Below are 14,671 nucleotides of genomic sequence, written 5' to 3'. Positions count from 1 at the left end.
CCAGGTCCTAGTCCATCACTATTATTATTATTATTATTATTATTATTATTATTAGTAGTAGTAGTAGTAGTAGTAGTAGTAGTGCATTTTTATGCCATCCTTCCTCCAAGGAGATCAGGGGGGCATACACTGGTCTCTCCTCCTCAATTTTATTTTCACAACAACCTTGTGAGGTAAGTTAGGTTGAGAGAGAGTGACTGGGCTGAGGTCACCCAGCATGGTAGAGTGGGGATTTGAACTTGGATCTCATGGATCTAGTGTAACTCTACAAACACTACACCAGTCTGGCTCACTGCTGAGCTTTGGAATGAGGTGAAAAATATAAGATTACTGTTTACATACACAAGGCTTAAACCACCTCTCTTGTGACTTATGTTAACATCAATCATGTTTTTGATTGACCACCTTCTGCTTTTTCTTAGAATTCATAGAAAAAAGGATTATGTACTTTGGTTGGAATGAATTTGCTTGTTTTGTTTGCTTTCACACAGGAAATGGCTCGGTTTGAAGAGCCAGATATCCTTTTTAATATGCTGAACTGCTTGAAGATTCTCTGTCTTCACGGGGAGTGTTTATACAATGCAAGAAAGGATCATCCCCTGTTCTTAGCCTACGTTCAGGATCACATGCTGATTGCCAGGTATGTGTTCTTAGCCAGCTGCTCGCTCTTATAAAGTCAGTTGGACATTTGTTGTTTATAGCAAAACGATTGCAGGTGGCAACAGTGGTGACATTAGGTTTGGGCCAGAAGTCCAAGGCCCTAGCTATTGGGCACAGCTGGGAGGGTGGGGTCAAAAGCAGGCATTTGAAGTATACCATGTCCCTACCTGATCCTGAGGTGAATTTCCCACTGTAAATAGAGAAGGTAACCCAACTGGAGGCAGGAAATGATCATTTTGTCCTGGGACCAGGATATTTTGCCTTCCAGTGAGGAATAAGAACTCCCTGAAGTAGCAGGGCATAAGAACATAAGAAAGGCCATTCTGGATCAGACCAAGGCCCATCAAGTCCAACAGTCTGTTCACACAGTGGCCAACTAGGGGCCTCTAGGAAAGCCCACAAACAAGATGACTGCGGCAGCACCATCCTGCCTGTGTTCCATTAGCCTCACAGCACAGTTATGTTGCCATTTTGTACATCGTTTATGAAACCAGCAAGCGATGGGGTGAGCTGATTAGCTTTGGTTGGCCTTTCTTCTCCAGCTTGTGGCGAGTTGTTAAATCCGACTTCTCCCAGCTTTCCTCATTAGCAGTGCCTCTCCTTCTTCATGCTCTGTCACTTCCGCATGGAGCGGACATATTCTGGACCATCATCAACAGCAACTTCAACAGCAAAGACTGGAAGATCAGGTTTGAAGCAGGTATGTCTTTAATATTATACAATGTTTTCTCCAGTAAGAGTACAGACATCTGCAGAGAGCTCTCATTTGTTCAGGATGTGTTTGGCACATGGTCACAACTCACTGATGGTGTGCTACTCCAGCAGATTCATCTTCTTCCAATGTGCATGGATGGAGGACTAGAGTATACTGAAAGCATGACACATGTGAAATGTGATGAGTGAAATGTGCTGATGAATGTGCCATTGGTTCTAATCAGTTCTCAATATGTGGGGGAGAAAGGGCCATTTCCCTCTATCAACCCAGTTGTTAATAACAGAAATGGGAGAGTCATGGTACTCAAGAGCATGGAGACAGCTACACAACCATTGCATCTTTCTCCAGAATTTAAAGTGATGTTGGGATCAGCAAAAGCTTCAAGGCACTGTGAAGCTGGGGCAGGAAACATAGACGAGTGCATCAGAGGATGTCAACTGAACTTAGACCTAAGAGGGTGATGTTTGAATCCCGCCTTTTAGAAAGTTCTAGGGTGCAATTTGTGACATCTCCCACTAAAGGATCTTAGGTAGCAGAGATGGGAAATATCTTTTCCTGTGACTCTCAGAGCAAGTGGGGCCTCTAAAAGCAAAGTCCCTGTGTCCATGATAGAATAGACATTTGGCAAGTTAATTAATTAAATAAATGTCTACCCCGCATTTTTGATCATAAAGTCCTTAAGATATTTTAAAAATGAACAACCTTCTCTATTCCTCTCCTCTTTTGAATAGATCAGTTTTCATTGCTGAATGAATGCTGTAGTTCTTTCCTCTCAGGGGGAGATGCCTTAGGGCCAAATGAGATGAAACTGCATCCCCAAATCCATTGTGTGGACACAGCACTATTTTAGGTCCTGCCAGTGTTTTCTGGTTTGGCCCTATTGTCAGGATCCCCCTGGCCACCAGTGGGGGTAGGCTTGCCAGCTCCAGGTTGGGAAACTCCTGGAGATTTGGGGGTGGAGCATGGGCAGGACAGGGACTTCAGTGGGGTACAGCGCCATAGAGGGCACCCTCCAAAGTATCCATTTTCTCCAGGGGACCTGATCTCTGTAGTCTGGAGATGAGCTATAATTCCAGGGGATCCCCACATCCCACCTGGAGGCTGGCATCCCTAGTTCTGACAGCTAAGCAGCAAGGGGTGCTGCTCTGATACTGGAATAGTCCCTGATACCCTTGGTGGAAAGCTTGAGAAAGCAAGCCTGAGAGAGGCTTCTGGCTGAGGCCATGGAGAACCATTGCCAGTTTGAGTAAACACTTCTGGATTAGAGGGGTCATTAGTCTCACCTAGGGTTGCCAACACCAGGTGGTGGCTGGGGATCTCCTGCTATTACAATTGATCTCCAGGCAACAGAGATCAGTTCACCTGGAGAAAATGGCTGCTTTGGAAGGCATTCTACCCTATTGAAGTCCCTCCCCTCTCCAAACCCTGTCCTCTTCAGGCTCCTCCCCCAAAATATCCAGGTATTTCCCAGCCCAGAGCAGGCAATCCCAGTCTCACCTACTGTCTGGGAATTGGCCCATCCCCAAACATACTGCCAGCCCTCCCTCAACCACTCCTGAGGGAGAAGCTACTGACAGGGACCTGGCAATCCTACCTATCACAGAGAGAGCTGTGAGGAAGGAACCAGTTAAACCCTACTCAGACAGGCTAGAGTCTAGCTGCTAGACCATCTAGAAGGCCAGGGATTGGGGGAGGCTGGGGAAGAGGTAGTGCCAAATCCACACCATAAAAGGCAGTCCCCACAACAAACCTGGGAGGAAGTAATGGATCCTGCTCCTGGCCTGTGATAGCAGGTATCCAGGGGAGAGAAAGAAATAGGGCTGCTAGCTCTGGGTTGGGAAATACCTAGAGATTTTGGGGGTGGAGCCTGAGGAGGGTGGGGTTTGGGCAGGGAAGGGACTTCAATGGGATATAATGCCATTGAATCCACCTTCCAAAGTGGCCATTTTCTCCAGGTGAACGGTGTTGCCAGAAGATCAGGAACCTGGTGGTGTGCCCCCCTCATCTCCCTATTCTGAGGCCTAGGGAAATAGGGTTGACATGCACCTGACAGCTGAAGGACAGGCATCAGGGCCTGCCGGGGTTGGGGGGAGTGTCACATCCAGTATAAAGCATCTGCTAGTATTGTGTTTAAACACACAGAATTCTCTTGGTTTCAGTTCCTTAGCCTGTGAAATTGGGAACAGAACTTAAGGCAAAGAAGCACAATGGAAGTGCTATTGTAAATGATAAATGAAAATAAATCAGCGGCAAGCATTTCATCATTGGTGGAATGTCTCTTCCTCTAAAACACACCTGTTGTACTTGTTGTGAATTAGTGCCCAAACTCCAGGGCCATACCTTTTTTTTTTTAATTTTTTAATTGGTTTTTTATAATAAATCAAAAAAAAGAAAAAAAAGAAAAAATATAAAATACATAAAAAAGAAAAAGAAAATAATACATACAATTATAGAGCGTACAATTCCATTAGTACATTGTTATTCATCTAAAGATATATATTACGCCCTAATTCAAACTCCCACCCCCACCATAGTGCCCATCACCCATGGACTTCCGATGGAGTGTCTTGACAATAAAGAAAAATCACATTATTTTACATTAATTAAAATCACAATATACTATAATTCGTTAACTATATTTTTAAATTCTGTTTTTGCCAATTTATCCCAATATGCAGCGGCCTTTAACCATGTAATTTTAAATTCATCCATGTCTTTACCATGTAAAGATACTGTAATTTTGGCCATCCGCATATACATCCATAATTTTTCTCTCCACTCTTTAACTGAAGGTTTATTTGTTTGCTTCCATTTTTTAGCAATAGCAATCCTTGCTGCTTCAAAACTATATTGACATATGACTCTGTCACCTTTATCCAAATCTTATTGTGGTATACCCAATAAACAAAAAGCGGGATCTCTCTTAATTTTAACTTTAATCAAGTTATTGGTCTCGTTTATAACAAATTGCCAAAATCTCCTAGTTTTTTCACAAAACCACCAGGTATGCATAAATGTACCTATCTCAGTGCCACATTTCCAACAAAGCGCTTTATCATCTTTCTTCATTTTGCTTAATAAGACCGGAGTTATGTACCATCTGTAAAACATTTTATATAAGTTTTCCCTTATTTCATTTGAAATAGTAAACCTAAATTCATTTTTCCATAACTTTTCCCAAATTTCCAAATCAATATTATAACCTAAATCTCTCATCCATTTCAACATAACCGGTTTGATCCTTTCCTGTTCTAAATTCAATTCTATAAGTATTTTATAAATCCTTCCGATCAAACCTTTATTACCCTTTAAAAGTATTGTCTCAAAGTTAGATTTGGTACAATTGAAACCCAACCTATTGTCTTTAATAAAAACATCTTTTAACTTGTAGTACATAAACCAGTCTTTTATTTGAAGTTGTTCACGTGTTTTCAATATCCATTCCCCATCTCTATAATCTAACATTTCTCTATAATTTTCGCAATCCAAATTTAAATGTGCACCTCTTCTCATGAATGCTTCTATTGGATTTAACCACCCGGGAGTTTTACTTTCTAAAACATCTTTATACTTATTCCATATTTGTAATAAATTTTTCCTAATTATATGTAAGTTAAATTCTTTGTTCACTTTCTGTTTCTCATACCATAAATAAGCATGCCACCCAAATCGAAGTTTATATCCTTCTAATTCTAGTAATTTTGGATTCTCCAATAGAATCCAATCCTTAATCCAGGTGAAACATGCCGCTTGATAGTACATTTTTAAGTCCGGTAATCCCAATCCTCCCGTTTCCTTTAATTAGGGCCATACCTTTTAATGTTCCTGGCTGTGTGGTCTCCTCTTGTCATTATGATTAATTTTATGGAACTTATATCTGGCCTTAAATCTACTTTGAACTGCAATTCAATAGAAAAATGACTGATGTTTGTTTATATATATACCGGTATATGAAATCTTGGGTCTTTGCTACCACAGTGGAGAAAGTAGCTGTGATGTGTAGATTCCTGGATATTCACTCCGTGACCAAAAACCACTTACTGAAATACTCCCTGGCGCACGCCTTTTGCTGTTTCTTGACTGCTGTGGAAGATGTCAACCCTGCAGTTGCCACCAGGGCAGGACTACTGTTAGATACCATCAAAAGACCAGCTTTGCAGGTAGGTCAATGTTGCAGTAGGAAACTCAGGTATTTTCCCACCAGGGCTATTGGTGTCGAAGCGTATCACAAGAGAGATATTTTCTAGGATGGTATTCATGCAAAAGAAATATTATTGTGAACAAAAAATCCCAACCATTTTTAGGGTACAGAAACACATTAAACCTGTTCAGAAGGACTGTTTTTATAGAGAAAGGAAAATGTCTGGATAAAGATACCAAACCTTCACTACGTAGCAATGGGGAAGACCATGGACTTATTTTGCCTGGAACAGAACAGTGTTAGGAAAGTTCCTCTCTGCCTGTTACAGGTGTGGTTTGTATATTGCACTTGTGAACAGCAGAAATTTCTGCTCATGTTAATATAATATAATTCCCCAGCAAACTTCAAAAGGTTGCATGCACGTAGCTGAGGCACAAGCTGTCTACAGCTCTTTTTTGCAAATAAGCCCTTGCTGTCCCAATTCATTCTGTCCCTCTAAACTGCCCTCATGCTTATCTGATTTTGAATATCGGCAGAGTTCTGAATTTGATAATGCCTTGTACTGTTGTTTGTTAAGAAATAATACTAATTAAAGCCTCATTCACTCTTGGGTCGTAATAGAAGTGCTCTTAATTTCCACCTGGGTTGGAGTAAGATTACGCCCTCACTGAAATTTCAGGTTTTTTGTTTTGCTGTGGGATGTAACACAATTATAAGTAAAACGAACTAGGCAGACTGAGGCCATATTTCAGGTAGAATAACAAACTTCTCTTTATGATGGATATGAGCACAACCTGTTTGCCGTGTTTGCATACTTCTTTCTCTCTTGTGTGGAGCCCTGTCCGTCCATGAGGGGCAGAGGGAGGAGGGGATGTGCAGACTCAGCAAACAAGCTATGTTTGTGCCTGTCATGATCAGATGTTTGTTATGACATCAGAGTGGGGCCTAAAATAGGGCCAGTGTGTAAAAGTCCATTATCCATCATGCAATCACCAACATTGTAATTTAATACTCTTTGCTGCCGTTTCATAGCTGCCAGAGCACATGTAGTTAGTTATTTTGTCAACAGCCATTCAGGTTTAGAATCATAGAATCATAAAGTTGGAAGGGACCACCAGGGTCATCTAGTCAAACCCCATGCACAATGTAGGAAATTCACAATAACCTCCCACACACACCACCAGTGATCCCTACTCCATACCCAGAAGATGGCCAAGATGCCCTCCCTCTCATGATCTGCCTAAGGTCATAGAATCAGCATTGCTGACAGATGGCCATCTAGCCTCGTCTTAAAAACTTCCAGGGAAGGAGAGCTCACCACCTCCCGAGGAAGCCTGTTCCACTGAGGAACTGCTCTAACTGTTAGAAAGTTCTTCCTAATGTTTAGACAGAAACTCTTTTGATCTAATTTCAACCCACTGGTTCTGGTCCAACCTGGGGCAACAGAAAACAACTCTGCACCATTCTCTCTATGAGAGCGCTTCAAGTACTTGGTTATCATATCACCTCTCAATCATCTTCTCTCCAGGCTAAACATACCCAGCTCCTTCAACCTTTCCTCATGTTTGGGATCAACCAGTATCCCTTGGTGATACTGAAAAATAAATTTGATTGGAAAGAATAATTGCTATTGCGTGTGTTACATCTGCGTGTCATTCCTTCTTCCCTCAGGGCCTGTGCCTTTGCTTGGATTTCCAGTTTGATACAGTAGTCAAGGACAGGCCCACAATCCTTAGTAAGCTTTTGCTGCTTCATTTCCTCAAGCAAGACATTCCAGCATTGAGCTGGGAATTCTTTGTGAATCGGTTTGAGACTCTTTCGCTCGAGGCACAGCTTCACTTGGATTGCAACAAAGAATTTCCCTTCCCAACAAGTAAGCAAAATTTGGTGATATGATATTCTTTAAAAATAAATAAATAGCTAAAGCTAGATGCTAATGTACATTGCTGGGGTCAAGGATTTATTTATTTACTTCATTTATACCCCCCTTTTCTTCTCTACAGATACCCAAAGTGGCGTATGTTGTTCTCCTCTCCTCTATTTTATCCTCACAACAACCTGGTGAGGTGGGTTGGGCTGAGAATGTGTGACAGTCCCAAGGTCACCATTCGATAGGGTTGCCAACCTCCAGGTAGTCAGCACAGGAGCGAATGAATATAACAAAGTGCAAATATTTATATAAATTGCTACAACATATAACATAGAGTCACAACTATGTACTTATTAAACAAACAACCTAAATTATCTATCCTACTATGTACAATGTATATTACAACAATCAAGTTGGAACAAACCAGACTTGAAAATTCAAAGTTTAGGTATAGTCCTTAGGTTATATTCACAAGGAAGTCTTTGGTTCCTCTTCAAGCTTTAAATGGTGTTACTGACGTTGCCAGTAACACCATTTAAGAAGATCCAAACACTTCCTTGTGAATTGTAGCAATTTATATAAATATTTGCACTTTGTTATATTCATTCACTCCTGTGCTGTTTTCCAAACCCTTCAGGTATACGCACAGTGGTGTCTTTTTTCTTTCAACCTCCATGTAGTAGCAGGAGATCTCCTGCTGTTTCAACTGATCTCCAGCTGATAGAGATCAACTGGAGAAAATGGCCGCTTTGGCAATTGGACTCTATGGCATTGGAGTCCCTCCCCTCCCCAACCCCTGCCCTCCTCAGGCTCCCCCCTTAAACCTCCTGCCAGTGGCGAAGAGGGACCCAGCAACCCTATCATTCGAGCTCTCATGGCAGAGCAGGGGTTTGAACCTGGTTCTTCCAGATCCTAGTCCATTACTCTACACTACACTGGTTCTCACTACACTGGCTTTGCAGAAGGAGAAGAATTTGACCTGAATTTCTCCAGTCAACTTGCAAGCCCTGCTGTTGGGGGAGATGGATACATGAAGTGAAGCTTCCTGCACCAAAGATCTTACTCTCATACAAAAGTGAACATGAGACAGATTAGGGAGAGTCTGTTGGTTTAAGTGTTGGATGCAGATGCCTCACACAGTGTGTTTCAGGATCTGCGCATATTTATGGGCTAAAGGAGTGGAGCTGATCATATGAAAGGTTTTTGGGTTCAACCCTACAGCACTGCAAGAGGAACCAGATTGCAGAGCCACATTATTACCCACGAACCCCCTTTTCAGAGGATTGGGGGACCCTTCGCATAAATACAGCGTAGGGCAAAATCATCCACATCTCCTTCTTGGAAAGCTTATTCTACCAGGCTTCCTTCACCAGTGGATTGGGGGAGGGGGATTTTGCCCAGTTTACATTCCTCCCTGCAGCCCCTCCATGCTGCAGTGTATTTTGTCTATGAGGATGCCCCAACCATCAGCAGAGGATTTTGGAGGTGTGTAAGGGGTAGAGGACTGGGAAAGGCAATGGCAAACCACCCTGTAAACATATTCTGCCTAGTAAATGTCATGATGTGATGTCACCCCATGGGTCAGTAAGGGGTTACAGGAGAAAATGGTGAAGATCTGCCTCTGTATCCTCTTTCTGCTAATACTTCTGTAGGTTCTAACCCATTATTATTCAACTAAGTGTGTTTATGTAATTTATGATTATTTGAAATAGCTTGATGTCTAGTAGTGCCATGCATAAGTATATGATTCCACTTGGAAGGATATAATCTGGGATGTGCTGTGAAATGAAACCTGACTTGTTGAATCATGTTTGAAAAGCAATCACTGCTGTCCGGACGAATGTTGCAAATCTGAGTGATACAGCCATGTGGAAGATCAAGAGGGCTCGTTTTGCCCGGAATCGGCAGAAGAGCGTGCGCTCTTTGAGGGACAGCGTGAAGGGCCCCGTGGAATCCAAGAGAGCACTTTCTCTTCCAGAAACCTTAACCAGCAAGATCCGTTGAGTATTTCTTCACCTTTCCCCTCTCATTTAACTCGTTTCAAAATTTCTTTGTGGAGTAGAGTTATAAATTATGCACCTGTTTATCACAGTTTTCAGTTTCAGGCTGCTACAAATGTTTACTATATTTACTATGTATGGGTATGAAAGCTGGACGTTGAAGAAAGCTTATAGGAAGAAAGTAGATTCCTTTGAAATGTGGTGTTGGAGGAGAGTGTTACGGATACTGTGGACTGCCAAAAAAAACAAACCTGTGGGTACTAGATCAAGTCAAGCCTGAACTGACCCTAGAAGCTGAAATGACTAAACTGAGGCTATCGTATTTTGGTCACATTATGAGAAGACAAGAGTCACTGGAAAAGACAGTCATGCTAGGAAAAGTTAAGGGCAGCAAGAAAAGAGGAAGACCCAACAAGAGATGGATGGACTCAAGAAAGGAAGCCACAGCCCTCAATTCGCAAGATCTGAACAAGGCTGTCAAAGATAGGACATTTTGGAGGACTTTGATTCATAGGGTCACCATGCGTTGGAAGCGACTTAACGGCACTTAACACACACACACAAATGTTTTTCAGATAGATATTGGGTTGGAGTCTGCAGATTTGTTCTGCTCACAGACGTGCTTTCCTCTGGTGGAAAGAGCCATTGCCTGTTGCATCAAGGAAAGATTCTTTCTGCTGTAGGAAAGTGTCTAAGCAAGTGGAATAGATAGGTTAGAATTAGCGCCTCAAATTTGACCTGGAAGCAAACAGGCAGCCACTGTAGATGCTGAAGAGTAAGGGGGATATGATCAAACCTCCAAGCTCTAATTACTAAATGAGTAGCTTTTTTTGTGGTGCACATGTGAGGGCAGATCAAATGCACACCAACCTGAAAGGTGGTCAGGCTGAGGAGTTTCGTCAATCACTGCTTATGAGTAAATGCCAGGCACATAGTGATGATGTCATCTGATTGCTGCATTGTATGGCAAGATAGATTTTTCACCCTGCCAAGAGATATGCATGGACGAAAGTATTCACCTCTGGCTTGTTGTTGGACTAATATGCCACACAGGCAACTATAATGCATGTTGAATCCTTTGACCAAGTCTGATATTAAGTCATATAAACAGACTTTTTATGTTGCTGTGGAAGACTTACCATGGAGGGGGCTCTCCAGTGACGTTGTGATGTCACTTCAGACATGACCCGGAAGTAGGGTTGCCAGCCTTCAGGTGGTGGCTGGAGATCTCCTGTTATTACAACTGATCTGCAGGCGACAGAGATCAGTTCCCCTGAAGAAAATGGCCGCTTTGGCAATTGGACTCTACGGCATTGAAGTCTCTCCCCTCTCCAAACCCCACCCTCCTCAGGCTCTACCCCAAAAATCTCCAGGTATTTCCCAACCTGGAGCTGGCAACCCTGCCCATAAGTGATGTCATTGCTTTGGGGTGACACTGATATCCCTCCATTTCCGCCAGCATTCCCTCCTTCCTCCCTGTTGAGTGGCAGCTGGAAGAGCTGGTGGGGAATGAGAGGTCTCCCACTGAAGCAAGAGACTTGGCCCTCCCTAGTTACAGCTCTAACTTTAGCACTATATTAAGGATGTTATATGCAGAAGTGATATGTAAAATCTGGAGGTGCGATGGGAATACAGAAGGTCATATTAACAGGACGTATCTTTTTTTTGTTAGCTGCAAGACTCACCAGGCAAGAACAGTCTGCTCCAGCACTTGGTGGAACACCAGACCAAACACAAGGTAAAGGTTTCGTCTTTGTGTTGAGGTTAACCGCTGGTTACCAGACAAGATGGGAACATTTTTGCAAATATTGAAACATTAGAATGGGAGAAGGCAGTTCAGTTTAATCCTCATAACAGTAATAGCATGATTAGCATGCTCAAAACACTTCAAATTTACTTATAGGCCATTTATGCAGGGCTGTTTCCCTCGGGGTCACCCTGCCGACCTCTCCGGTGCTTTGATTATGCATGCCTTTTTTGACTGTCAGAGGTCGCCACCCTCTCCCCTATTGTTTCCATGCATTTTGCCCATGTTTTCCAGATGCTGTTTCAGCGAGAATCTGGAAAATGCGGGCAAAACTCGTGGAAACACACAGGGAGAGTGAGGCGACCTCTGACAGTCGGGAAAGGCATGCATAATCAAAACGAAGCACCAGAGCAGTCGGCAGGGGTGACCGCGGGGAAACAGCCCTGCAAAAATGGCAATAGTGTTGATTTTAATTTTTGTTTATTTAAAGCATCTCTGCCCCACTTTTCAATAGAATATATCCCCAATGTGACTTACAAAACATGAAAATATAAATAAGATAGGATTTAATTAATGATGGGTAGGTACTCTCTGCTTCCAATTGGCACCAGAAACACTTCAGAGGGACCTGATTATGTTATTGAACTTCCTAAATATGTTCAGCAATGTAATGTGGGACCTGAATTGGATCACCTATAGAATGGGGTCCCCTGGGGGTTCCATCCCCCACCTCCCACTTCGGTTTCCAATTGGTAGCTGGATGTGGCAACAGCAAATGTGGCTGTATCTTCAATATGGAGGAATGATGGGAAATGTAGTTTCCCATCATGAGTAATGCCTGCATGCCGGCTTCTGCTTGGCATGCAGAAGATCTGTTACCCGAATTGCTCTTTATTTGGGGAAATTAGCTGAGCAATCAGAAACTATGTTTTTATAAAGCAAGATCAACCAACTATACCAGAGCCCATTAACTGTGAACTTAAGAATCAAGACAGACAAGGGAATCTCGAATTAAAAGTGTTTATGTCGTCTTTCAATCAAATCAATGTTGCATACACACATACAAAGAAATCTAGGAAATTCAAAGAGAGGAGTACAAGCACAGATGCCAACATGGCAGGGATCGATGATGGGTAATATTTGCCTTCCAGAAGAGGTGTTGTCCAAGTTCACGTAGACTAAGATAGCAGAATTAAGAGCAAAGGCGGGGGCAAGGGCTTCCCGTGGACTTGGCCAGCAAGGCGGGAGGGAGCGGGGTCAGGCTGCACAAAACCAAACCAACAGTGTAGGAGCCAGGAAAGACCTAAGGTGTCATAATGGGCTAGGGTTACCCCAGATATACTGTTTTTCTGAGGGCGGGGAGAGGGGGTTTACCCCTCCTAGGTTCCCAGGTGGCAAAAAGGTGACAAAAGAATTAATCTGTGGCTACCGGGGTGGGGTAGTGAGAATTTGGAAATCTATTCTGATTCCAATGACTTTTGCAACCCTGGAGGAACCGGGAGATCTCTGCTGAAGTGATCAACGTTCTGGAACAATGGGTGCGTTCTCTGCAAACGTCCGGGTATCGGGTATCAAGAGCATTAACAAACATTATTTCTAAGTTACAACTGTCTAATAAGGAAGGATTCCACAACAACGGGGCCATAATTGGCACAGAAAGTGTCAGTGTAATACGGTTCTTGGTTTTGCTGATTTCACAAACAACGAGTGGCATAGGCAGCTTGTCCTGCCACCAATCCATAGCCTTTCCTCCTATCTGCATAAACATCTAATTCACGCATGGTTCAAAAGTCAGCCCAAGCCACGATGCACTAACAGCCCAGTCCTGAGCTGACAGCGTACGCAGATGGCGGGGAAGAGGCGCAACCATGCCTCTTCCTAAGCCTTTTCACATATGCCGTTAAACAAAAAAAAGCTGTCTCGCGGCTTTTTTTTTGTTTTGTTTAAACGGGGCCTTTCGCCCCATAGAGAATAGCGAGGCTGTGCCTGCTAAAAAGCAGGCGCAGCACCGCCGTTCCTGGCGCCAGCGTAACCGGCATAACAGGGATAGGAAGCCGCCTAACCGGCGGCTCCTCCCCCACCCCGCCCCGGGAACATCCCCCTGCGCCGGCGCGGCCACTCTACGCCGTGGCCTGCGCCATGGAGAGGCCACGCCGGCAGAGGGGTGCAACGCGGCGATTCCATGCACTTATGCTGGCGGTGAGGTCACGCCACCTCCTAAGCACTTTTGCCCAAATTCTCAGGAATGGGCTGTTAGTAGGCTTTACTACCTTATAAGGAGTGCTCAGCAATGTAATGCTCTCCCAAGCCTAATTTAATTACCACAGGAGACAGAAAAATCGCAGTTTCCCTTTCCACAGTCATCATATCGTGCATACTGAGCTTCAGGCAGCTCACACTGGAAGATGCTGTTCTGTTGGATTTTATTCTAGAGTTCTCGCATCTCTCTGACCAGTTCCCAGTGTGGGGGAAGTCTGGAGCAGAAATAAAGTACAGGTTTCTTGTATTGCCAATGCCAGGGAAGCATTTACAGGACACTGAGGCTAACTAATTCAGCTGAAATGAGGTTACAAGCAGACTTCCCATATGATTGTTTGCTGTTAGGGTCTCGTGTCTGGATCAGAGGCTTACTGGAATAATCAAAGGGCGCATTACAGTAATCTTTAACATTAATTAAAATTCATGTTATTGCTCCTTTATGATATAGTGTAATTGACAGGAGCCTCTGAAGGATGCAGCTTAATTAAGCAGTAAATAGTTTAATTAATATTTACACAGAGCAATAATGGCATTACATTCTTAGCTTTCATTTAGCCTTTTCATCCTCTAAACTTATTTATAGAAGGTAAGAGCCAAATTTTGTTCCCCCAAAACACAAACGTATTTCTCATAGCAAAATCCGATTGCTTTTATGAACCATTAGTACAATATGCTCATTTTGACCAGGAGTCTTTGACTGCATTTTCACGTTTCAGGGATTTATATAGCTGTTTTTATTTATATAAAGACTATTTCAGTACCCCTTTGGAGTATATGATTTTCCTTTAAGTATCTAACTGGTACGATTAATTCAAGCTTGTCACATTGTGTTTGAAGAGTTGGTAGTATAAGATCCACTGGTCTATGTGAAGAGTGTTGAAAATAAGTAGGAATGCCAGGAAAATATTTTGTTCACATGGGTTACTCAGCTTAGTACTATGTTCCATCCATCCTAACAACTACTTCACACTGGTTCTCAGCCTTGTACTTCGCATTCCTAAGGGCGCAGGACTAAGCGTCATGGGGCCTTCTTTCATATGTCTACCTTCATATTTCACATGTAATGCAGAAGTCTGAGGTTGAGGACTTGTCTAACAGTTGAGGGTACATTCCCCCTTCTCTTGTCTTAGCTTTCCACATTCAGTTGCTCCAGGCATTTTTTCTTTATTGACTTCAGTCCTGGAAGGGAGGCAGGAAGTGGGCAATGTATCTGGAGAAATAACTGAGGAGAAGAAATATTTGGCCGAGGGAAGGGGTCGGTGTCCCTCTCCTGTGTAGT

At 43.1% G+C, this 14,671-nt stretch overlaps 1 protein-coding gene across 1 annotated transcript in view; it reads left to right on the top strand.

Annotated features, from left to right (window-relative positions):
- Window positions 1-14,671, top strand: part of UNC79 (unc-79 homolog, NALCN channel complex subunit) — a 138,628-nt gene that overhangs the window by 58,077 nt on the left and 65,880 nt on the right. Inside the window, exons 22-27 of the mRNA XM_056851568.1 lie at window positions 492-640; window positions 1,203-1,360; window positions 5,354-5,535; window positions 7,188-7,389; window positions 9,206-9,385; window positions 11,059-11,124. Of these exons, the coding sequence (XP_056707546.1) occupies window positions 492-640; window positions 1,203-1,360; window positions 5,354-5,535; window positions 7,188-7,389; window positions 9,206-9,385; window positions 11,059-11,124 (937 nt within the window). The remainder of the gene's footprint in view (window positions 1-491; window positions 641-1,202; window positions 1,361-5,353; window positions 5,536-7,187; window positions 7,390-9,205; window positions 9,386-11,058; window positions 11,125-14,671) is intronic.

This window comes from Euleptes europaea, chromosome 6, assembly GCF_029931775.1.
Source record: "Euleptes europaea isolate rEulEur1 chromosome 6, rEulEur1.hap1, whole genome shotgun sequence".
In the NCBI taxonomy this organism is placed as follows: Eukaryota; Metazoa; Chordata; class Lepidosauria; order Squamata; family Sphaerodactylidae; genus Euleptes; species Euleptes europaea.
The sequence above is the reverse complement of the archived record's forward strand: the minus strand, read 5'-3'. Positions and strand labels throughout refer to the sequence as shown.